Source organism: Cynocephalus volans, chromosome X (assembly GCF_027409185.1).
Source record: "Cynocephalus volans isolate mCynVol1 chromosome X, mCynVol1.pri, whole genome shotgun sequence".
Lineage (NCBI taxonomy): Eukaryota > Metazoa > Chordata > Mammalia > Dermoptera > Cynocephalidae > Cynocephalus > Cynocephalus volans.
This window is the reverse complement of record NC_084478.1, coordinates 42,184,133-42,210,970: the sequence shown is the minus strand read 5'-3', so window position 1 is coordinate 42,210,970 and position 26,838 is coordinate 42,184,133. Positions and strand designations below refer to the sequence as shown.

The 26,838-nt window shown below is 37.0% G+C and overlaps 1 protein-coding gene across 2 annotated transcripts in view; it reads left to right on the top strand.

Annotated features, from left to right (window-relative positions):
* Positions 1–26,838, top strand: part of DMD (dystrophin) — a 2,107,999-nt gene that overhangs the window by 1,865,433 nt on the left and 215,728 nt on the right. For both annotated transcript variants that reach the window (XM_063083086.1, XM_063083084.1), the window contains exon 61: positions 22,641–22,719. In XM_063083086.1, the coding sequence (XP_062939156.1) occupies positions 22,641–22,719 (79 nt within the window). The remainder of the gene's footprint in view (positions 1–22,640; positions 22,720–26,838) is intronic.

Here is a 26,838-nt window from a genome sequence, read left to right as displayed (position 1 = left end):
TTCTGTGTGAACATAAGTTTTCATTTTTCTGGGATAAGTGCTCAAGAGTGCAATTGCTAGGTCATATGGTAGTTGAATGTTTAGTTTCAAAACTGACAAACTCTAAATGGATTAAAGGCTTAAATGTAAGACCTGAAACTGTAAAACTTCTAGAAGAAAACACAGGGGTGGGGGCTGGCTGGTAGGCTCAGTCAGTTAGAGCACAGTGTTGTAACACCAAGGTCAAGGGTTCAGATTCCATTACCAGCCAGCCGCCAAAAAAGAAAAAAGAAACAGAAAAGAAAACATAGGGGAACCACTTCAGGACATAGGTCTGGGAAAAGACTTTATGAATAATACTTCAGAAGCACAGGGAACAAAAGCAAAAATTGGACAAATGGGATTATATCAAACTAAAAAGCTTCTGCACAGCAAAGGAAACAGACAACAGAGTGAAAAAACAACCTGCAGAATGGGGGAAAATATTTGCAAACTATGCATCCAACAAGGGATTAATATCCAGAATATACAAAGAACTCAAACAACTCAGTAGTAAAAAAAAAAAAAAAAAAAAAAGCAAATAATCTAATTAAAAAATGGCAAAAGACATTTTTCAAAAGAAGACACAAGTGGCCAACAGGCATATGAAAAAATGCTCAACATCGCTAGTCATCAGAGAAATGCAATTCAAAACCACAATGAGATATCATCTCACCACAGTTAGAAAGGCTATTATCAGAAAGACAGAAAATAACAAATGCTGGGAAGGATGCAGAGAAAGGAGAACTCTTATGCACTGTTGGTGAAGATATAAATTAGTACAGCCACTATGGAAAACAGTATGGAGATTTCTCAACAACTACAGATAGAACTACCATACGATCCAACAATCTCACTACTGAGTATATATCCAAAGGAAAGCAAATCAACAAGTCGAAGAGACATCTGCATTCCCATGTTTATCACAGCTCTGTTCACAGTAACCAAGAGTTGGAACCAACCTAAATGTTCTTTCACAGATGATTGGATAAAGAAAATGTGGTATATATACACAATGGACCACTACTCAATTATAAAAAAAGAATGAAATTCTGTCATTTGCAGCAACATGGATGAGCTTGGAGAAAATTATGTTAGGTGAAACAATCCAGGCACAGAGAGAGAAATACCACATGTTCCACTCATATGTGGAAGCTAAAAAAGTCAATCTCATAGAAGTAGAAAGTAGAATAGTGGTTACTAGAGACTAGTGGGGGGAATGTTAAGAAGGAGATGGAGAGAGGGTAGTCAGTGAATACAAAATAGTAGATAGGAAGAATGGGATCTAGGGTTCTATAGGGAGACTACAGTTAACAACAAAGTACTGTGTATCCTTTAATAGCTTGTCAAGATGATGTTGAATGTTCCTAACACAAAGACATGACAAATGTTTGAGGTGATGGATATACTAAGCACCCTGATATGATCATTGCACACAGCATGAATGTACCCAATTATCATATTGTACTCCATAAATATATACAATTATCATGGGTCAATTAAGAAAAATAAATTAAAAAGAAAAAAAAGAAAGAAATGGTAGAATAATAGTTAACAGAGGCGGGAGGGCAAGCAAAGGTTGGTAGACCGGTACAAAGTTACAAAGTTACAGTTAGATAGGAAGATGTAACACAGAACTTATGTTAGATAGGAAGAATAAGTTCTGGTGCCCCAGGGTGCCAATAGCTAATATTGTATTGTATATTTCAAGATAGCCAGAAGAGATCTTAAATGTTATAACCACAAAGAAATGATAAATGTTTAGGTGATAGATATACTAACTATTCTGATTAGATCATTATACAATCTATGCATGTATTGAAACAACAAATTGTACCCCTTAAACATGTACAATTAAAAAAAATGGGAATATTACGAAGTATGATAGATTTAAAAAATAAATTGATTAATTAATCAATTAATTAAAATAAAACTGGCAAACTTTTCCAAAGTATCTGTACTATTTTATATTCTACCAACAAAGTATGAGTGATCCAGTTTCCCTGCATCTTTATTAACATATGGTATTGTAATTATTTTTTATTTTTAGCCATTCTAATATGTGTGTAGGAATATATCATCATGGTTTTAATTTACATTTTCATAGTGTCTAATGATGTTGAACGGCTTTCCATGTATTCATCTATCATCTGTATATCTTCTTCTGTGAAATGTCTGTTCATGTCTTTTGCCCATTTTCTAATTTTTTTTTTAAGTTCCGTTTTGAGAGTTCATTATGTACTAGATACTAGGCCTTTATTGTATATGTGGTTGGCAAATATTTTCTCCCTTGTCTGTTCATCCTCTTACCAGGGTCTTTCACAGAACAAAAGGTTTTAATTTTGGTGAGGTCAAATTTATCACTTTTTTTTTTAATGGCTTTTGGTGTCAAATTCTTTGCCTAGCTTTAGATCCCAAAGATTTTCTCTGTTGTATATGTTTAATTGTTTTATATATTACATTTAAGTCTGTGATCCATTTTTAGTTAATTTTTGTGTAAAGGTTTAGGTTGAGGTTCATTTTTTGCATATAGATGTTCAATTTCTCTAGCACCATTTAGTTGAAATGGCTGGCTTGATTTTTGAAGGGAAGTCATATTTATCTCTCTCCTTAGCTTCAAACCCAGCCACCTGCCTCCCGGGCACCACAACCTAAATGTCCCACAAACACCTCAGACTTAACGTGTTCCAAACAGAGCTCATCATTGTCCACCTCTTCTCCCAATCCATCCTCGACATTTCCTCTTCCTGATTTTGCCATTATTGTTAACACTACCCTTCACCCAATTGCCCAAGCCAGAAACTCAGGTGTTACCCCTGAATCTTCTCTTATCTTTAAATCTAACCTGATACATTGACAGATTTTTGTCAGCTCTATCCCCAAACCATCTCTCAAATTCATTCCTTTCTTTATATTTCCCCTGCCTCCAATATTTTTTGCTTTGAATGCCACACAGCCTCCTCTTTTTTCTCCCTGACTTTGGTCTTGCTTCCTAATCTTATCTCCACAATGCAGCTATAGTCATCCTCCTAAAATGCAGACCTGGTTAGGTAATTCTCTTTATTTTAAAGTCTTTCTACTGTTTTCTGCTACCCTAAGCCAGAAGTTCCAACAAGCCTTTTCATCAGACTCTGGATTAAATCCCAGCTTCAGCAGTAGCACCTAATACAATGCCTGAATCCCAATCAATCAATAAGTATTTATTGATTGACTAACAGGGTCTTAAATAAAGGATGAAGTTAAATTCCCATTGTCAACATCATAGATTCCATTTTAAATAGCATTCACATCTGCATTCTCCAATCCATGTTCAAGGGAGGTGAAGCCTGTCCCAAAACCTGCTGTCCTAGTTACGGTTACCCCCACCACAGAATTGAGACAAGGATTTGGGTGCATGAGGTTTATGTAGCATGTGATTCGAAGAAGCAGGAATAAGACAGCGAGAGGAATGAGATGACAAAGAAAGATAAGCTATCCTCCGGGATTTGCAAGAAGAGCTCAGAACAAAATACATCCAAATATGGGCAGCTAGAGCCTGAAATACAGGAAGCTGGAGCATGTATCCACCTTCTTCTGCCCCCATTGGCTGCAGATTGCTGCCAAAGCATTAATTCCCCTGTGGCTATGCTTGCATACCCAGGAAGATCCCACAGCATTGGAAAAAAAACAAAAACAAAAACCCAGGACAGAAAACAACAAGGCTGGGGGCTCACTTTTGAGGTGGGATGCTAGCTCTACAGCTGAGTTAGAACTTGTACAGAACCGTCCAATGCTGCTGGCACTGGAGGCAGAGGTGGGTTGATGACACCAGAGGTGCTTGCTGCAAACCCCAAAACAGAGCAATGTCAGTATTTCTTCTGGGTGTCAATTGAAAGCCTGCTTATTTTTTTAATCCTCCATATATGAAAAATAATAAACATGGATTTAAAGGAGGATAAGCTTTGTGTCATTGGAGTGATATGGGGAATAAATAAGTGCTATGGAGCTTACTAGACAGTTTTAAAAATCTATATTAAATTAACCATCAAATATGAACAATTCTAATATGCCAGAGCATTTGTATTCTCCACTCATGGGGTTATTGGAAAGATCAAATGAAATAATCATTATAAAGCACTTTGTGCAGTGCCTGGCACAAAGCAAGCACTCAATAAATGTTAATGTTTATACGATTATTATTATTGATTGTCAGAATTCATCAGCTCCACATCAGCAAATAGTAGTAAGTGGTCTGTCAGCAGGAACACGGAAACACTCTCAGTACATAGAACTCAGTGTTGCAGGGACAGTCATTAAAACAGGATTTAATTTTGGTCTTCTGAGAGAGAGAAAATTCTAGGTTCTTTGGAAATGTTGAATCCTTCCTTGGGCATATAATTCAATTTTCCAGAATAATATTACATAATCTTTAAAGTGAAAATGAAATTGTACTGCTGTTCATAAAAGACCCAGGAAAATCTTAGGCATTATACAATATAAGTGAGATAGTTATTTTTCCATAGGGCATAATTGGATATAAAGAAGCAAGGTCAGTCACAAAGTTCTGAGCTATAAAGGAAGGAAGGAGCAAAATTTTCCTCCAGTTATTTTATGGCCGCCAAGCTGACCTCATACTTATCCAATGAGCCCCAAAATGGAATACCATTCTGCACCAACTGTACTGATGATAGTGATTCAGGGAGTAAATGATAAGATTCCATCCTTCTAAAGTGCTTTTAGAATTGGATTCTAGTAAGTTTCATTTTGCTATGGGCCAATCACAAAAGACACTACCGTAGAGAAAAGTAAAGACATCATGCTGAAGAGAGGCTGCTGCATAGAAAAAGAAGAGAGACCCCCTAATTTAGAGATATGGATGGAGAAAAAAGGCAGTTACGCTGTAGCATAAGGGAAACATTAAAGCAATAAGAGAGGCAAAAACGGCTTGGCATAGAAGAAAAGGAATCAAAGGGAGACAGAAATAAACTAAAACCGCCACAAAAGTACAAAAGGACATGGAAGGGGAAATGCAGTGATTATTACGCAGATTAAATGCAAACACTTAAAGTGGAGGTGAAAAGCTTCTAAAAGGCATGAGTGAGTAGTGAACTTAACTTCATCACCTTTACCACAAAAAAGTTGGAGTCCCTAAAAATTTTTAAGACATTTCGAGATCCTTTCAGTGCTGTCAACTCCAGACTTCCCTTTCTACTTAGGTGTTTTTTTTTTTTTTTTTTTTTGAGGGGGTAGGTCAGCCTGAAGAATAAGAGAATGGCCTTCTGTCCAGTGGTTTTCTCCTAATCCCCTTCCAGTGAGTTCCACAGTGTTCAAAGCCACACTCCAGGGTTGTAGAGGCAGCATTCTTATCCCTTCCTCTGCTCATATCTTTCTGCTCCGGTGCCTGCATAGCTTGTGTTATCAGTGGTGCATAGCCTGAGAAATCCAGGGCCTACGCCAGCTCTCTAAGTAATATGATTAGCATCTATGAAACACAAGAAGCCTATGACTTGGTCCCTTTGCAATTTGAAATCATATTTAAAATGGCTTTTGGTCATAAGCATTTGAAAAAAAGAGTCCCTTGTAAATCGCATCCAGGAATCTTTCTAGGTTCAAAACTCAGCTCAGAGTTCTTTACTTCTTAACAGAGTGCCAGCCGATAACTAGTGATTGTGAAAGAGTTTGAAAACATAAATTGGTGTGCAAATGCTGGATAAGAGCAAGTGCCTGTGCAATGGGCAGCATTTCTGTTGTATGGCTTACTTTTTTTTTCCTGGCCTCCCTCAATCGGAAAGGAAATCAACTTGAGTTCCTCTTTAATTCATTTAGAACCATACAAGTAATATGGGTGACCTCATTCACCCATGTGTGTCATGTTTTCTCCACCACAACACAGAAAATGGCCAAGACGACAAGTTCTCCAGCCAGGAGGTGAGGAACACATTGTTGTCATAGCAGACAATTATTGGTGGAAACTTGATGCTAGAAAATGTAAGGTACCTTCTCCTAGACAGAGTCAAAGGGGCAGCTGTCCAAGCCCTCATTTTAAGTAGGAAGCCCATAATACAAACCTTTTAATGGGATTTTAAAAAGAAAAGGCATAGAAGGTATCTATTGGGGTCTGTCAACAGCTAGCACCCTTTTGCACCAAATCCCAGGTGGTCAGCAGCTTAGCTAAAATGTCCAAATACCTTTTCCTAACACATAAGCTCCTTTGAAGATCCAACTCCCACTAATGATCCCCAGCAGCTCTGGTCTATGCTTCTTTTCACAAATGAAGCTTTTCAAAAACTTTCAGTGGACAAATGTGGCTTTGAGTTTTCAAACTAATCTTCCTCTTCAAACGAGAGTACTGAAATGGACATACTTTACAGTCTTACATGCACAGGCATTACTGATTCACAAGCCTGAGGAGCTGGTTCAAACCAAATATCATACTTTTGTAAATGCTCTCTTTTCCTAATATTAGCAACAGGAAATGAGAAGTAGGAAGAGGTTGGGTATGCTGGATAGGGTCCACCCAAGTTTTCATAAAGCCTCCTGACAGGAAATTGAAACTAACATATGGGGGTACTTTAGAAATTTTGTGGAAGGATTTGTATTCTCTTTTAATTCTATTCTTCTGCAAACTTTTTGAAGTACCCTCGTATATTGATGACCTTGTGGCAGTGACTAGTATTCTATATCTATTATTTCTCCATGATAAGACTGGAGAAAATCTTCAGAGAATTAATGTCACAGCTGGTAAAATCATTATACTATAAGGTATAATTCTGCCCTCTCCCAACTTTTAATAAAGTTTCTTTAGATTTAAGAAGGTGATACACTTTGTAGTTCTTGAACAACTTATCTATCTAGCTCTTAATAGTTATTGTGATGAGTTCATTTATAACAGCATTTAGGCTCAATGCTAATTTGCTTAAATGTTTCTGTAGTTTCCCCTTTACTATAAAGTGTATCAGGTTGGACTTTTGTCTGTAAGTGACAGAAAACTCCACTCGGATTAGTTTAACAAAAAAAGGTGGAAGTGACAGTGGTGGTTTTCAGGCAGTCTTACTGCTGCAAGCCCACCTGCTGTCCTCTAAGCATCTTTAACATCCCCAGCAGAAGAGGGAGAGCTGTTCTGACCCAAGAATTTGAAGACTGTCTGGGCCTGACCCTCAATGACCCAAATCAGGTCATGTGCCCATCTAGGCTAAGGGAATGGAAAGATCTGATTGATTGATTGATTGATTGATTGATTGATGTTACAGGTTGGATCCTCCAGGAAGCAGATGCCAAGATAGATTTATTGGAGAATAATACCTGCAAAGGGAAAGGGAAGGAAGCAGGATTGGTCAGGAGGAACATTAGATTGCAATATACAGATCTTATAGAATCTGTGCCAGCCCAATGGGAAGCTCCAGAGCAAAGATTGCCAATTAGAAGAGTCCTGAACTGGGCAAATCTGAGGATAGTCTTTATAGAACTCAAACATGAATATTTGTATATACAAAGTAGCAAATGAAGGTTTACTATAGACCAGTGATTCTCAACCAAAGGCAGTTTTGCTCCCCAGGGGACACGTCAATGTCTGGAGACATTTTTGGTTGTCACAACTGGGGAAGGGGGTTCTACTGGCAATTAGTGGGTACAGGTCAGAGATGCTACTAGACATCTTCTAATGCACAGGATAGTACAACAAAGAATTGTCCAGGCCAAAATGTCAGGAGTGCTCGAGTTGAAAAAGCCTGCTATATAGAGGAAAATACGTATCTTATGTGCACCTATGACTGAAAGAGGCCATGAAAACTCGTTGTCTTTCATAAATTCTCATTGATGAGTTTTCATTCTTACTTGCAGCTATCGATACTTGTTGAGATTCCATCCAATTCATTTAACTTTTGGACAGAATGGCTATATTAAATTAGTGAAATATCTAAATCCTGGATATTTTAAAAATTCTGTTTTTAAGACAAACATTAATTTGAATTAACTTAAATCCTCATACTCTTAGTATTTAAAGTCCTTAAAGACTTTACTTTGGTGAATAGGTAAGAATCATCTATGTTTCTGATGTTTAAATATCCCTGGGCTGTAGATTTGTTGACTCTGGAAGTTTATTCTGTTGTATTCTTTCTCGGTTATATATTACAAAGTTGAATGTCAGTGCCAGCTCAGACTGAAATATTAAAAGTTCAAAATTAGAGTTAAGTCAGTAAAAATTTACTATAGTTTGCCTCCATATGCAAGTACATATTTTTTTTTCTGGGACCTCTACTAAAAAGTAACACAACAAAAGCAAACTTTTGGCACTATACATTTTGAACCATCCAATAGATGCTTTAGCCTTTAGGGATTTTAGCTCCAGAACTGCTGCTAGGAAAATAAAAAGACTGGTTAATGCCTGGAGATAAAAAGATCAGCTAACCAAAAAAAAAAAAAAAAAATTCTCCAAGATGTGAAATGTGTGCTCAATCCTAGATCAAGGACTAGATCTTCAAAGTTCTATGTATGAGGTTTAACATTACTTTGGAAAAGTCTAGAAAAAAGTTTTACATCACTGCACAGAAATCATTTTCAAGTAGAAATCGTAGTGGTGCCACCTCTTTATGCGTGAAAAATCCACTGTTCTTATCTAAACACAAAATCATTCAGTGCTTTTATATCCAACTATCTGTGTTCACGTAACCATGAAAAAATCAATTATGAGACAGTGAGGAAAAGACAAGAAAACAAACCATTCTAATCACTATATTTTGAAAGTTCTTTTCAAACTAGTGTGAGATGGTTAAAAGAAGGGAGGAGAATGATAAATTGTTGCTTATTGAAATTAAGGAAACATTGAAAGTACGAGTAATACCGTTTGGAATCTTAGAAATCTCTAATCCATTAAGAGTATGTCACCAATGGCATACAAAATGCCTGTTCAAAAAATACTTCTCAATGAACATAAGATGCTAAGCTGCCCATACTCTGGGTCTGACTTAGGACAATGGACTCCCAACTTGCTCCAGGCCTCACTGCTTTGTCACTTCTAGAAATTCATATTGCTCTTATTAGTCAGTAATTCAGAGACCAGCATTTAAAGGGTTTCTAATTTGTCCCAGGTGCAGTCATCTCCCCATAAGACACAAGGTTCTCGAGAACAGGAATTTCTCACATTCCATCTTTGCCAGCCTCCACAAGATGAACACACAGTACAATATACAAGGATACTTCAAAAATTTTGTGGAAAAATAGGATGAAAAGGTAATACGAATCTTTCCGTGAACATTTTGAAGTGCCCTTGTATACAGCAGCAACTGACTGCTTGTGGAATGATTGATTTTGAGCCCTCTTCTCCTAGTCTCCAGACTTGTTTAATTCCTGCTAAACGGTAGAAATCACCTGGTGATTAGATTTCTGCTGAACGGTAGAGATCACCATTCCAAAATGGTGATCTCAAGTATTTGTTAGAAAAGAGGCAAGCTAGATTTGGAACTTCCTCTGGAGATGGATCTGCCAAACCCACCCACTCCTATTCTGATCTAACACCCACCTTTTAACACAAATAAATAACAGCTACCATTTATTCAGTGCTAACCCTGTAACAGATGCTATTCAATGCTTTACATGCCTTAGCTCATTTTTAGTAAAATACACTGTTTCCGCCCAAGCTATAGCAGGGATCTTGCTAACCATCAAGATGAGGGGCTTTGGGCAAAATTCACTGCCATCCCTCAAAATTTTCCATCATTTTATCTGGTATTTGTTCAACTGTTCATGATTTACTGCTTTGGGTTATTATATCAAGCTATGCCCCAACAAACCGGTGGTTCCTTCTGATTTTTACATCTCCTGCTCACCTAGGGCAAAAGTCTGAGGCTTCCTTGACTCCTTCTTTCTGGTACCCTTACATTTAACCCATAACGTTTGGTCAAACCATCTCTTATTTTTCTTTCTGGCAGCTTATTCTTTCTTTACTTTCTTCATGTTTCCATTCATCCTAAAACACCACTCTGAACATGCCAATTTGTATTTTAAAAACTTAATGTAAAATAGAAAAATGCTAGTAGTAGCTGCCTCCAGGGTGGAGAGCAAGATGACTAGAGGGACATGGTGAGAGGAAGACCTGCTTTTTAAAGATTTTTTTGTTGCTGTTCTTCTTGAATTTTATTATCATGTGAATGCATGAAAAAGAAACAAAATTAAATTATTTAAATAATTAATTGTTTGAAAAAATATTTGAATGCCTTCCCATGAACAACTAAATGAAGTCTCTATTCTTAAACCCGATAGTCAAGTACTGCTCTGGTTTGACTCCAAGCTACATTTCCAGCCTTATATTATTCAACTCTCCCTCTGTTTACACTCTACATCCAGGCCTTTACTAGCACCAAAAAGAATTGCTCATTCTGCTCTTGCCACTCAGAATGTTTCTTCTGTTTTTGCTCATCAAAACCTTATCCAATTTTGAAGGAAGGCCTAGCTTCAAAGCAACCTCCTTCATTAATTTGATCCAGATAATCTGTAACCCCCATAAGTATTTATGCTTCTTTTAGCACTTTTCATTTGTCAGAAAAAGAAAGGAGTACCTACTGAGTGCCAGGAAGTGGTCTCTCCAATCATGCACTTAACATCATTTCACTCTCTGTACGTGCATTTCCTCATCTGCAAAATGGTCATTGTACTAGTAGTTTCCTCATTAGAGTGTTCATTCTTTTAAATATTCAGTTGGATGCCTACTATGAGAGAGGAACTAACATGGGTCCTGGAGATACATCAGTGAATGAAATAGACCAAGTCTTGCCCTCACTGAATTTACCTTCTGATGGGAAAGACTTAAATGAAATATACCTATGAAACTCTTAAAACAGCACTTGGAACATAGTAAATGCTCTATAAATGTTCACTATTATTACTCTTGTCACTGTTGTTGTTGTTATTTGGCATTTCTATTAATAGATAAGGAAACGAAGGTTCATAGAGTACTAGATAAAATGCTAAAGGTCAAATGGCTAGTAAGGGATTTCAACTCAGGTCTCCCTGACATAATATTGGTGGCCAGTGATGGCCACTTAGCTCAGTTGGTTAGAGCACAGCCTTATAACACCAAGGTAATGGGTTCGGATCCCTATACCAGCCAGCTGCCAGAAGAAGAAAAAAAATACTCAGCGGCCTTTCCACTACACTGGTGGCTTCAAAGCAAGGCCGTACATCAGAACCGTTCATGCAGGTTTAAAGAAAGTACATATGGTATTTCTCTTTCTGTACCTGGCTTATTTCACTTAACACAATTTTCTCTAAGTTCATCTGTGTTAGTGCAAATGGCAGGATTTCATTCCTTTTTATGGCAGGGTAGTATTCCATTGTGTAATATATACCACATTTTCCTATCTGTTGATGGACATTTAGGTTGATTCCAACCCTTGGCTATTGTAATAGAGCTGCAATAAATATGGGAGTGCAGGTATCCCTTTGATGTGATGATTTCCATTCCTTTGGGTATACACCCAGCAGTGGGATTGCTGGATTGTATGGCAGTTCTATCTGTAATTGTTTGAGGAAACTCCATACCATTTTTCATAATGGCTGCACTAATTTACAGTCCCACCAACAGTAGATAAGGGTTTCCCTTTCTCGTCATCCTCACCAACATTTGTTATTTTCTGTCTTTTTGGTAATGGGCAGTCTAACTGGCATGAGATGATATCTCAGTATGGTTTTGATCTGTATTTTCCTGATGCTTAGTGCGGTTGAGCATTTTTTCATGTGTCTGTTGGCCATTTGTACATCTTCCTTTGAGAAATGCCTATTCAGCTCCTTTGCCCATTTTTTAATTGGGTCACTCGTTTTTTTTACTGTTAAGTTGTTTGAGTTCCTTGTATATTCTGGATATGAATCCCTTGTCAGATGCATGGTTTGCGAATATTTTCTTCCACTCTGTAGGTTGTCTTTTCACTCAGTCAACTGTTTCTTTAAGAAAGATACAACAATCACAATAATTCCTTGAACTTTGAAAAGGAGAAAACTGAGGCCACCAGAGGTGGGAAAGGGGGAGGAGGAGAAGTTAGGGAGAAATTGGTAAAGGGCCACAAAAAATGTTTACATTGTGTAATGATAAAATAAATGTAATAAATAAAAATAAAGTACAGACTCTCAAACCCCAGCCCCAAATGAACTAAGTCAATAATTGCAGAGATGAGCCAAGAATCTGTAATTTTTAAAAACTTCCCAGATAGTTGTCAAATGGGGGAATGACCGTGCTACATTAAAATCTTTATTATGCTTATTTGTAAATATTTAATCTATAAATTCACTAGATAGACTCTGTTTTCTTATTTATTTTTTCTCTTTTCTCTCCTAGCAAAGTGCCATATAAGCACCCAATAAGTATTTGAGTAATTAATTGCTTGATTATTTAATTAACGTTGCTCTTAAAATGCAAATACTCACAGCTGTGGTACTAGAAGCCTGTTATGAGCTGTCATTGATCTTCCTAGGGGTATTTATTAATCAGCTAAGAACCAGTAGTTGGGAAGGACAGGCTAAACATCTAGAAATGGAACTGAGAAGGCCCCTAAACCACATCATTGCACAGCCTAGGGCCCTTACTTTACCTTGCTTCATTGAGAACTTCAGGTATAAAGCACAAAATATATTGCTAAAAATCAAGAGATTTCTCCCCACCCCACCCCCATAGTTTCTTTTTTTTTTTCCTTTTCTTTTTTTTGGAGGGGGTGGCTGTTCGGTATGGGGGTCCAAAATAGTTTCCTTTCTTTTAAGTGGACACATGCCTCTCTTTTGAAAAATAGAGGGAAAATCTCTTTTTTAAAGAAAGAAAATGAAATCCTCTATTCTTGTCACACCACAAACACGGAGTTCACTGCTATATGTTAAGATTATAAAGCAAGATCCCAAAATGCAGTGGCTGATTATTCACAGTAGACATATTAAGTCAAGAAGCTTATTTTTTCTCTCTTTGCTAAGGCACAAAGCCTGGGGCTATATGCATTTTTATTACACTTTACTGTCTTGGTCTCACTTGAGGATTAAAAAGAGAGTCAAGGTACAGTGCACGTATCCTGACGGATTTTAGGATTTCTTGCTTTAGTGAAAGGAAGAATCTCATAAAGTACCTCAGATTATTGTTCAGGGAAGTGTACCTACTTCTGTGATGACCTAGAAATTCAATCCTTTGTCTCTCCTATGAAAGATCACATTGTATTTTAGAATTTTTTTCCCTGTAGTTTTCTGCACTATGTAAAGCCACATTTTTTTAAAAATAGCTGCAGTTTAGATTGAAGTTAAAATATCTAAAGTAGTTCAGGGAAGTCTTATGACTATTTGGGGAGCTTATAAACAGCCTTGGGGTAGGGTGAGGTGGAGTGAAAGAGGGGAGAGATGGGTGGGGGAAGAAGAGGGCTAAGTCAGAAGAGTGTAAAGAGGGCAAAGGGAGAGAGCCTGTGCAGACTGAGTGTGAGTCCATGTCAGAGTTTTACCCCCAGTTCTGACAAATCTATATCGAGAAACAATAGAAGTGATTCCTCCATCTTCTGTCTTTTATTAAGAAACACGAAGTGTATTTATTTAACTTGGACCTTATCTTCTGATATTAAAAGAAAAGAGAAGGACTGAATGTTGTAGGATTTGGAAATAGAGTAGATGAGATCTTCTGGTTTACTGATTTGTAAAGAAGGGCCTGATACGGGTTTGGCAGCTCTGTGTCAGTGAGAGAAAAGAAAGGTGCTTTTCAGTGGCCAGAGGATGGGAGCTGGGACCTGGAGACAGGGGCTCCTGGCAGACAAGCTTCTTTGATAAGCGGTCAAATTGCCTGCAAAGGGATTCAAGGTCAGGAAGCTTTGAAAATGCTCCAAGGATGATGTGGAACTTAAGGAACGTTGATTTCCTTGGTTAATTGTTGCATGCATACTTCAGCAAATTCTGTTCCCAGCCTTCATTAAAAAGGTGATTAGTAGAACAAACTTAGCATCTACAGGCACATTATTACCCCAAATATAAGGGTTTCACCATTGAGACAAAAATATTTGATTTCTGGTGCTTTACCTTTTTCATTTATCTTCAAGATTTCAACCTGCTTCAGTCATCTTTTAGTATAAATTTGCTCACTGCTATATATGCTACCTTTTTTTATTTCAGATGATACCAGTTCTATTTTAACCCATCGATAATTATTTCAAATTGCCACTTCTGGTCCTTGGGAACACTCCTGTGTTCTAATACCAGGAGGCATAATTATGTAATTGCCATGTCAACATTATGCTACTTATGGGCCAAAATGCACCTAAAACGGAATGATCTAATGGCCTCAGAAAATTTCTGTGAGAGTGATATCTTCCAAATGTAGAACAAATAAAGCTCAAGAATAAATAGCTAAAGCTGAAATGTAAATGATTTAATGTAATGGTGTCACAAGGTGAGAGCCACTTGACTTTAGTCCCTGTTGCAAATCATGAGGTACATTAGGGAAGCTTTGAAAAGGAAACCTATTTTTTAAGATAAAATTTACATCAAGTTACATCCTCCAAGCAGCATTATTTAACATTTCTCTTATCTTTCAGACCAAAAAAGAAAAAGAGCAAAGCTAAAGAAATGCTTCCTATGATCTCTTCCCTGCTCTTCACAATTTTCATAGCAGTCTGTAGATGTAACTAAAACCAAAGATTCTGACAAATGAAGTAGGATAGGAAGTTGATTGCTGCTTTTCTAAATTAAAATTAATGATATCCTTAAGGTACTTGGGTCTATGAAGTCAACTTAATGTTGATATAACCTGACTCCATTATCACAGAATGAGGCTTTTGCATCTGCATGAAAACTAATAAACAAACTTCCAAAGTGCATTTTAGAAATCGGTGCAGTGAAAGCTTAAAGGCTTAACAATGGACAGAGGGCTCGCTGTTTGTTCTCTCTTGCTTTCCAGTTGATGGAAGAATTTATCAGAATGACAGGAATAATGTCCCTGGAGAAGTGTTAGGTGGCTCTAGGCTAGGGCTCCTGTTCCCTTCATACCACTTCATTTGAGGCCCTGTTTGCCTCAACAGAGTCTGTATGCTCTTCTGGTAGGTTCTACAGAATATAACGGAGGTGGGAGAAGAATGGAAAGGGAAAAGAGGAAATAAGAAAAGAAGACAAACATTAAGAAAGGAGTCAGCACAGAAATATAAAATGGAAGGAAGAAGAAAGCTATGAGAGAGGAACATTAAAAAGGTAGATTAATGATGGTCTCAGATAGCAAGCATTAGTATCCGTGCCATAAATCACACAAAATCAACTAATAATTATGCTCCCACTCAGAGTGAGCACTGGTTGCTTTTCTGTGATCTATCCTGAAGTCAAATGCAAGAAACTCTGTTTAACTCTTAAGTGTCCTCACATCAAGAAAACACATAAATAAATTCTAGAATAAAAGAATTCAGTCAGTCTTTGCATTCAGCAAGCCCAGGCTGTTTTGCCACAGAGCTGTACCTAACACAAACCCTGATTGCAGCCAGACCTTATTTCAGTCACAACTCAAAAGAAATCAGAATTAGAAGAATAATGGATTTTAACTGAAAAGGATTACAATTAGTTAAAAGGATTTTACCTAAAACTGTAATAAGTCTCAGAAGAGTTTTCAGGATAATGCTTGGCCGTGAATTTATGAGTGTTGCACGTAAGGATTTGGAAGTAAGAATAAATTATAAAGGCCCTCCCCCAGCATAGACACATGCACACAGAAAACTGTGCAAACAGCAAAATTTCAAGACAAGAACACATGAGTAGACTATAAAGAATCATTTGTGTGCATGTGTCTGGTTTATTCACTAGCGTCACAGCACAGGAAGAGTTTTTGGTTTGGGCTTTTGTTTTTAATAGGCTCATTAGTGTAGGTGTGAAGTCTGGTTCTTGCATGCCCATGGACATTTATCAAGGGTCTAAGCAAGCTGAGAGCCAGAAAATCGAAATGTACGTGCCTAGTTAGATCTTTTCCCTAGACTGGAGTAAACACGATTTATCTATGTAGTAGCAGTCAGAACGCCTGGGCACTAGGAAAAAATTACATCGTCTAGCAATGTATTTCCACATCAGGAGGTGATCCTTGGCTCTCCTAAACCTCTAGTAAAGATAGAAACTTAAAAGTAATTAACTGATAGGTCAAAAGAAAAAGTGGGAGCCCTTGAGAAAAACAAAGTTAAGTAACCAACATTTACATTTAAGTAAATTTATTTGAAATCATTCCTAAGCACCACAATATTGTTATCTGTCCTTTTTCTTTCTTTTTTTTTTTTCCTTTTTTTTTTTTCTTTTTTTGGTTGGCTTATTTAAAGCAATTTTGAAGAAAAAAATGAAATAAAGGTATCCTTCAAAATAAACAGAGCAATGAACTGAGCTTTGAGAAGCAGTCACAGCTGGGAATTAAGAGTGTGTTATAAATTTAGTTAGATAACTTGGTGCTCATTCATTATCCCCAAAATCACACTTTCAAGTCTAGCATATTCATGCTCAGCACAGAGCCTAACAGATAACAGGAACTTAAAAATCTTTCATTCATTTATTTATCGGGTATTTATTGAGCATCTGCTATGTACTAGGCACTGTGCTAAATTGTGAGCAAGACAGATAAGGTCTCTGTCTTCGGGGACAAAGAACTTGCATTCTAGTGCATATCCTTTGAATGAATGTAGAGATATTTCTTACCAGAGCAAAAGAAGGAAGGTGTCTGCAAATAGTAAACTGTCTACAGAACTCATCTGAAATGAGAAGGCAAAGGAGAATAATATATAGTCCTCAGAGCTCTCAAATACAATTGTTTAAAAATTAGACTAAAACAAATATGGAGGAGATTTAGGCTTTTGGTTTGTTTTATAAATTATTGCTTTAACTTTTTAATCTAGTATTATAGGCAAAATTAACCTAATTTTTTTTTTTTTTTTTACTTTGATCATCAGAAATGGAAAAAAGGAAGGAAGGAAGGGTGGGGAGGGAAAGAGGGAGGGAAGAAGAGGGAAGTTTTTCCAAAAATTTGTGTCAGGACTCTTGAAAAAGAAATTATTCATTTAAAATGTAATTGTTATGGTGAAGATCCATGCATAAACTGTACATTAATTCATTCATATAATATTAATTTAGCACCTGCTATATGTCAGCTACTGTGTCATTAATGGGGTATAGTAGGAAAAGAAATATCTGTCCCTGGCTTCATGGAGCATATAAAAAAGACCTTTTTTCTTCTGCCATGCTTTAACCGAATTGCTGCAAACTAGATGATGAGTACTCATGGACCAGATGGCAGTTTTCTGCCCATCTGGGGTAGTTCTAAAGAATAGACCCTCATGTATCAATAGATAAGATTGCTTCTAGTTCTAAGCTTTCATGATCTATGGCCTAACAGTAGAAACAGGATGTATGCTTCCAAAAAGATGTTATACTTGTATTACTCTATATAAAAGAAAACAGAGGTATGGCCTATTAATTCAGAGGAAATTGGGCTCTTTTTGTCTCTTTAAATAATTCTATTTAAACTCCATTTGCTCTTCTAGTTTGGCTCACCTTCCAAAGCTCACTGCTGCCCCCTTTATTCTCACTTTCCTTCCCTTCCTTTAATGACTGAGACAGGTCATCCATCTCTAACTGGCTATACATGACATCTCCAGTTAAAGGTTTCGTAATTGTGTCAAATTCATTATGTTGCAAATGAATTCATACACACATATGCCATTCCTCTCCTTTCTGATTTTCATCTTTCCATCAGCAATATTCCATTCTCCCAGTCTTCCATATTTTAAATCTAGGAGTTTATTTGCTTCTTCAAAAATTATTCTCCAGGGCTGGCCAGTTAGCTCAGTTGGTTAGAACGTGGTGCCGATGACACCAGGGTCTAGGGGTCAGATCACCTTACCAGCCAGCTGCCAAAAGGAAAAAAAAAGAATTAATCTCCAGCATCAAATTGGATAGTTTTACCTTTTTAAAAAATACCTCTTACTATGTACTTTCTTTTACATTTTGGGCAACACAGTCTATATTCCAATGCATATCATCCCAAGTCTAGTCAATTGCAATAATCTCTAACTAATCTCAGCCTCAGCATCCCCTTTCAATGTGTTTTACCCTATGCTGATAGACTAATCTTCCTAAAACCCAACTTTCCTCTAAAATAGTGATTCACCCCACAGAAATCTTCAGCAGTTGCCTTGGTAAATTCTGAGCCCTGGAGTACGGAAAGCCTTGTTTGGCAAGATCTGCTTCCAACATACCCAGTTAATTGCATCTCACTGACTTCAACTGCCGCCCCATGCCTTTCCCTGGCTTCTCGCCATTCCTCACCTCCAACCCTTTATGCTTCCAAAGATCAGAGACTATAGCATTTGTTTTTTGCATATCCCTTTCAGTATTAATAAATACTTACAGAGTGAACAAATAACTGAAAAGGCAAGGTGCTGGTGTAAAATTTCTGGGTTTTGCTTCCTGGTTTGTATATTCTACGTTATAGTGGTTAAAAACACAGCCAGTTAAAAAGGTCTGATGGTTCAAAAACTTATCAAATTTCATTTCCTTGCATAATTGCTCACAGAATAAAGTGCTTTGTGACTAGGTAGCTAAAGCTTGTGAGAACACTGGTTGCCTTCAAGTTTTCTTTTTCTTAAAATTATTTCTTTAGTCAGTTGTGCATATAATTCACACAATACCTTTCTCCAATAATAATTTCTGAAAAGAAATATTTTATACTTAATTCTTTAGTTATTTTAAAACTATTTCCTGAATATTCATATCATCCCATGATGCATTTTTAATTTTTGTCTTGCTCTAGTGCATTTTCTTAAGCTTGAGTTATAGGGACGGAGATTCACTTTGATCTCATTTTAAGTTCTTGACAATATTGGGTATACACTGGAAAGCACAGCTAGAGTCCTCCTTGTATAGGAAGGATTGGGGCCTATAATAAACTCAGATGCTGCATCTGTGTGGTCCCTATTAACATTATGACCAGAGGAGACACCAGTGACACCGTCCTTTGGGATCTCTCTCTGAGTATGTGAAAAGATTTCCTATTAGCGTCCACTCCCATATGGCATTCCCTCCCCTCCTCCCCACCCCCAAACTTTCACATTCATCTATGGATTGATTTGCTCCTGAAATGACCCATTCTGAATTTAGAAGTAATTACGTATTCAAACATTCATTTGCATGTGTTCTTCTACAACCCGTCTCTACTATAATCTGGTGTCACATTCTTTAAGACCATTCTTGCTTTGGGTCATAAAATATATTGACAACTAAAGTTCTATAGATGTACACACCTGATTTGGTCTGCATTAGATAAATTAATTGAAAAATAAAGAATATTTTTCTTTTTTTATTTCTAATTTTTTATATTTAATTATTTTTAAATTTATCAACATACAATGTAGTTGATTTTCATGGCCCTTTATCAATTCAAAAAGCCAATTACTTACTAGATATCTATAAGATACTTTTTTTCAACTTTAATCTCCAGGATAGCAATTAAAAGCAAGAGCCAAACTGAATGAGTTTGAATCCTGGCCCTACCACTTTACTAATGACTTGAGCTTAGGCAAGCTTTGCTGCGTTTTGTTTTTAACCTCTCATGCTTCAGTTTCTACATCAATGAAATCGGGGGGGTAATATTAACCCCTATCAGAGAATCACTGTGAAGAACTGGTAGGCTGCCAGTATGGATCTGGCCATCACATCTTGGGCACAAGTGGTGACCGTCAGCTTTGTACTCCATGAATATTCATAACCAATACAAAAAAAAAAAGAATCACTGTGAAGATTAAATAAGTTAATTCAAATTGTCATGCACATAGTACTTAATAAATATGAGACATTTTTTATATTGTATGGAGTGCCCTGCACATTATAACCTATTCCTCTCTATTTATTAACCATAATAGCAACAATAACTGTAGCTGTTAACATTTATTGAGCAATTTACCGTGTGAAAGAAACTAGGCTAAACACTTTATGTATATTATCTTGCTTAATTCCCACAAAAACTTTATGAGGCAGGTCATATCTTTGTTTACATTTTACTGATAAGGAAAGTTAAAATTAGAACAGTTTACCAAGGGGCATTGTAATAGTCAGAGTTCTCCAGAGAAACAGAACCAATAGGAGGTGTGTGTGTGTGTGTGTGTGTGTGTGTGTGTGTGTGTGTGTGTGTGCATTTATTATTAAATGTTAGCTCACAGTGATTATGGAGCTGAAAAGTCCCATGATCTGCTGTTTGCAAGCTGGAGACCCAGGAAAGCTGGCTGCGTAATCCCATTCTGAGTCTGAAGGCATGAGAACCTGGGAAGCTGATGGTGTAAATCCCAGTTCAAGGGCAGAAGAAAACTGATGTCCCTGCTCAAGCAGGCAGTCAGGGGGAACAACAACAACAACATACCGTGCCTTTTTGTTCTGTTCAGGCCATCAACTGATCGGGTGATGCCCACCCACATCAGGGAGGGCCATCTGCTTTACTGAATCCACTGATTCAAATGCTAATCTCATCCAAAAAACACCCTGGCAGGCACTCCCAGAAATAACGTTTAACCTGAGCACCCCAAGGCACAGTCAGGCTGACACAGGGAAGTAATCATCACAGACATGTAGTCAGCATCAGTGGGTGTTTTTTATTTGTCCTTTCTCTCTCTCTCTCTCTCTCTCTCTCTCTCTCTCTCTCTCTCTCCCCCTCCCTCCCTCCCTTACACACACACACACACACACAATAGTTATTCATTTATCCATTCTTTTGGTCAGCTAATCATTAAACAAATATTTGCTACCCAACATAAGTTTCTCCAGGCTCATCCATGTTTTTGCAAATTGGAGAATTTCATTCTTTTTTATGGCAGAGTAGTATTCCATGGAGGGGTGACAATCAGCTTTGTATTTCCTGAATATTCATAACCAATAAAAAAAGAAAAACAAACAAAAACTAAAGAAAAAAAGAAAAAGAAAAAAATATTCACTACCACTTACTGTGTGCAGGATTCAGTGTATCTTGCAGATGTTGGTGGGGTTGAGGGGCGGCCATGCAGAGAAAAACAAGGAACAGTCCCTGCTCTCAAGGAATTTACAGTCTATTCCAGGAGATAGATACTCATGTCCATATAACTAAAATGGACGACGTGATAGAAGTGCTCCCAGTACAAACCATGTGCTGTAAGCATGCTAAGGAAGCCATTAATTCTCACCTGGGAGGTGGGAAAGCGAAGATGTAAACACTACCAGCCTTGAGCTGGGAGAGAAGGGGAGTAAGAGCATTCCAGAGAGAAGGAGTGGCATGAAGAAGTCACACAAGTGTTATACTGGAATACAGCAAGATAAGCAGGTAGCTTGGTGGGCTTAGCTCGTGGAGTTGGGCTGCGATTGCAGGGCCATAAAGCTGGGAAGGTACACTTGGAATGTCCCTCCTGCTTTTGTGTGCGTAAAAATGAAGCAAATTCTGCATCTTTTGGAACCCCCACTTGCTTTGTTTGGTCTAAGCAAAGATGGGCAAGGCTAGAGAGAGAATGAAAAAAGAAGATTGTTCTGTATCCACTCTAGGCACTTAATTGAAATTAGGTCAGAGTTGGCTTTAGACCAGACCGTCTGAGCCACTTTTCCAATGAGATTAAGATCTAGGGCTGCCTGGTTAGCTCAGTTGGTTAAAGCGTGTTGTAACACCAAGGTTGAAGGGTTCGGATCCTGGCGCTGGCCAGCTCCCCCACCAAAAATCAATCTATTTTACCTTTTGAGAATTCTCCATACCATAGGAGCAAACCTTCCTGAGTTCTGGTGGCTCTGGGCAAGCTCTGACCAACCCCTAGTTTAGCATGGACTGTTTACAGCCAAATCAAGATCCAGAGTTACAGAGCTAAGATGCCTGGGACCACCACTAATATGATATGGCAAAGTGCCAGATGACAAAGTGCACCATTTCACCCATAAAATTCTTCCTTTCTTTTCTACCAAGAATGGAATTCAGTAAGCTGACAGGACACTGTGTCAATATATTATAGAAAAACCTAATAGGAAAAGAAAAGAATGGCAATTTTTACTCCATGCTGCGTAAAGGAGTATTTCTCAGTAATTTCCAAGTCCACTGAAATTTGAAAATTTCTTTCATATCACTACTCACCTTATACTACCCCAAATTTAAACCTTGCCTGTACTTTTGTATTAATTTACTATTGGTTACTTATTATCAGTAATTAAATATCATTCAATGGTCCATTAATTATTGATCAATATTAATTCTAAAAAACATTAGTCAAAAATAACAGACTAAGACTAAAAGACAAAATATATGTCATTTCTGAGATCCGTTAGTCACCTAAAGTACTACCAAATGACAGCCTCCCTCACCTTTTTGTGGAAGATTTAGACTTTGAGTTTTTTGATGGTACTAATTGAGGCAGTAGTTCATTTGTGGCTGCCAATGAGTAGAGTGTAAAAAAATCTCATTTTAACATTGTCAAAGAAGGAAATCCTTTGTGTTTGGCCTTGGTTTGGTAAAAATGGGTCTCGGAGACCATATGCGACAAGTGGATATTAAAACCAGCGTTATGAACTATTGCTTTAGTGCTCTTAGCCTTAGAAACCTAAAAGATCTTACCCAAAAAGGATACATTGTTTAATTGCTCTTCATTATATACGATGAGAGAAAATCATTTCTCTCCTTTTTTTCTCAGGTGGCCGTCGAGGACCGCATCAGGCAGCTGCATGAAGCCCACAGGGACTTTGGCCCGGCGTCTCAGCACTTCCTTTCCAGTAAGTCATTTCCAGCTTCCATCACGCAACCTCTTCAATGCATCTTGGTAGCTAAGAATTAAGAGTTGAACTACAATCATCTCTGCCAGATGCAGTGTAGGCATAAATCATCCTGAACTAGAACTTGGTGGACAAATTCAGAAGGTTCGGAAGACGAGGGCCAATTAGATCATTCTGTCCAGTCTTCAGCTAATGCATAGTTGTTTCCGCAATGCATTCTCAAGGGCTAACTTTATTAATATTTTTGAGCCTTTATTTTTGCCTGTATCAGTTCAGTCCATAAAGCTGATAATTAGGATATTGTGTAATTATGGCATGATCCTTCAATATATGTTGCTGTGACTCTATAATTCTTTATCTCTATGTACATCATTCAATACTCCCTGTCTCCAAGTTGGAACCTCAGCCTATGGTGTTTTCTTTCCCTAATTATTCTTATCCTTTTGTCCTTGACCTCTACTCATTCTTTTTATTTGCCAGTTTTACTATTTTACTAATTATATTTTTATAATTAATACTAAGAGGAATAGCCTTAGATAACTGAAAGTTTAAGTATTGCAACATCCTATTAATCTAATAACAATGCATATTGACTTGGCAAGCATCTGTTTGCCTGTAATTAACATTGTTAATTTATACCATTCTTTCTTTGATTATGAAAGTATAGACGTTGAGTGTTTTGGCATTTAAAAAGCCATACTTCCACCCCATGGAATTAACATCTGTTAGCATTTTGATGTATTTCCTTCTGGTCATGTATGAGTATGTATGAAGTTTTAACCATCATTTTAAGGCAATTAATTACTTTGTGCCTGGCAATGTTACAAATATTAACTAATTTAATCCTTATAGCAACCTCATGAGGTAGGTACCATTATTGTACCTATTTTAATGATGAGAAAGTGGAGGCCGGGGCGGGGAGGGGGAAGATGACACAACAATCACAACAATTCCTTGAACTTGCAGAGACAAGTGAACAGATATGATGTTGATGGAGGGGGAGGGGGAAGAGGGAAGGGGAAAAGAGGAATTGCTAAAGGGACGGGAAAATCAACTACGTCGCATATTGATAAATTAAAATAAAATAAAATAAAATAAAGGTGATGAAAGGAAAAAAAAAGTGGAGGCACACATTCACACAGCTAATAGGTAAAAGAGCCAGGATTCAAACCCAAGAAGTCAACTCCAGAGTCTGAGTTTTTAACCACTACACTGTACTTAATTTATATATTTTATAGAGAAGAAGTAATTCTATATGATCTCCCTTCATTCTTCTGCCACATTCTTTTCTTGCCGTTTTCTGGTTCTTTCCTTTCTTCGCCATTCTCCATGGGTTAATAAAAAGATCCATGTTCACAAATACTTTAAGTATTTGACTAGATGTGTTCATGCATATCTCCAATTGACCGTTGTCTTTTAGAACAAAAATTCCTAGAAGGTGTTGGTCCTATCTTTTTGTTATACATCAATAATGGATTAAGTAAGAAGTTTTCTTTTCTTGACTGGTTCTAACCCTATTATCTGCATGCAGTTTAGTTATTTGGACAGTATTACACATGCGTAGGAGTTGCCAAGAAAAAAAGGAGCAAGTTAAAGCAGTGTATCTAAATGAGTGGGATTGCAGCTTTTAGGAATGACTCTAGAAAAATGATAAAGGCTGCAGATTTTGTTTCTGTATTTTTCCAGATCTCTGGTCTGCTTAACTCACCTTGATGACAGCCATTCAATTCTATTTAATTGAGATTAAATGTGATAACATGCTCCTAAGTGACTCATAAACCATAAATAAAAATATTACTATTATGAATATTAATTACTCCTCAGACACCATGTATATTCATTCACACTTTCTTTTTCTCTGCCTCCCCCCACCCCAATTCCCATGTCTTCCCCATTAAAACCTATTCACAGAAAATGATATGTTATACTTATTTAACCCAGGTGACAGGTAAAGTTTAATGTGAACTTCTCCTGGGTTATTTGCATTTTATTAAAGGGTGAAAAGCCATAAGCCTGAGGAACAGCTCTCTGGTGGCAGAATGTCAGCCATAAGCTCTAAGCTGTGAGGGAAGAACTTTGAGGGGCCAGGTGGCACATCCTCACACCTTTCAAACCAAATCACATCAGTGTCCATTCCAAAAAGGTCAGGCCTGCAGACGCAAACACTCATGGAGAGATTGATGTAGCTGCTTGAATAGAGCCAGCCCTAGAAGTCACCAGTCTCTTGGCTATCATGGGGAATATCAATATATGCTTAAAAGCTTTGCTTATGGATATAAAATAATACCATTTTGGTTTAAGGAATATTTAAGAGATGGGACAGTGAGACTAAGGACGGATTGTTTCTTTATGTTGTCTTTTTATTTATTTATTATTTTTTTATTTTACTCCCCAATATATATTGTAGTTGATTTTCATGCCCCTCTACCCGTTCCTCTCCACCCCCTCCCCTCCCTGCCATAACATATCTGTTCACTTGACTTAAATAATTCAAGGAATTTTTGTGATTATTCTGTCTTCTTCCCCGCCACCACCACCCTTTATTTGTTTGTGTGTTTATTTATTTATGTTGTCTTTTTTTAAATTACAAAGGTAGTATCAGCTCATCAAGGAAAATTTGGAAAGCAGAGAGTACAAACAGAAAAAGGAAAAGCATCCATAATCCCATTCATTACTCAGAGATAACTATTATCAGAAATTTGATCTACTTTCTGTCTTTCTTTAGGTATGTGTGTGTGTGCGTGTGTGTGCGTGTGTGTGTGTGTGTGTGTGTGTGTGTGTCCAGGTTCTCTGTTTTCTTTTCAACCAAGAAGGGATGAAAATATGGTTTTATCATCTGCAGTTTTATCACCTGCTTTTTCCCTTTAGAACTATATTTAAAATATTTTCATGTGTTTAAATATTCTTCTACAGAGTAATGTTTTTAATGGCTGTCTAGTATTCCCTCCTGTGGCTGTACCAAATTTACCAAGACAATTCTGAATTGCTCTATATTAAAATTATTTTAAAATTTTTACTGTTATATCCAGCATTATGACCAACATTTGTTGTACAACTTTACAGACATCTCGGATTCTATCTACAAGATAAATGCCGAAAAGTAGAATTGCTATGTTAAAGGATGTTTACATTTGTAAGGCTTTTCATGTGTGTTGCCAAACTAACCTCTAGAAAGTTGCACAAGAAATCACATGTGCCATTAAAACCACATTTGAGGCAGGGTATTACTGAAGTCACTTACTTGTTATTAAATTGTGTTGAATAGAAAAAACAGCTTTCTCCCAAATAAACAAAAATATGCTTGAAAATTTTCGCTAAGATCATATTAAATGAGTTTGAATTGATACATGTTTAGTGATTTGCTTCTGGGTTACAAGAAGTAATAATAGGGTGATTTCTGAAGCTTAGAAATTACAAAGAAAAGAAAAATAAAGGTGAGACATTAACTGCACTTCCCCACACACACACAAAAAAAGTGCTTACTGTCTTTCTGTCTCTCTCTCCTCCTTAAACCCTCTCTTTCACACACACACACACACACACACACACACACACACCCTCCTCTTTGAAAATTGCATTACCATTGTTTTTTATCAGTAGAGAGAGGAAGACTTTTACTAAAAAAAGTATTCACTTTTTTTTCTTGGTGGCCCAATATCTACTTGTTACAGAAGTTGTTTCTTTTATCTTAGATCTGAAAGAAAATGAGAAGAGAAAAACATTGTTAAAAATGACCTTTATCCATTGATAGATACTAGCTTGCCTTTAATTCTTGTTTTAATACTCTGCCACTCCTAATTGACTTCTGCCACTTAAGCCAAGAAAAAGGAGAAATTCTAATAGTGTAATTTTTCTTAATTATAAATATAATTTACTATAAAATTATTATTAAAGTTGTTATAAAATGTATATTTTATATATATATATATATACTATAAATATATATAATTCTGTAGGCACGGTGTCAGTCTCTTCGCATGTCAGTGATTTTAAAAAGTACTGTAGTATATCGATTGGCATAGTAGTCTGAATATTGTCCTTCTTTTATTATTTTTAAGAATTTAAGAATTTTTTCTGTTTGATTTCTCAATCCACTGGGCTTCTGTTCTAAATTTTACT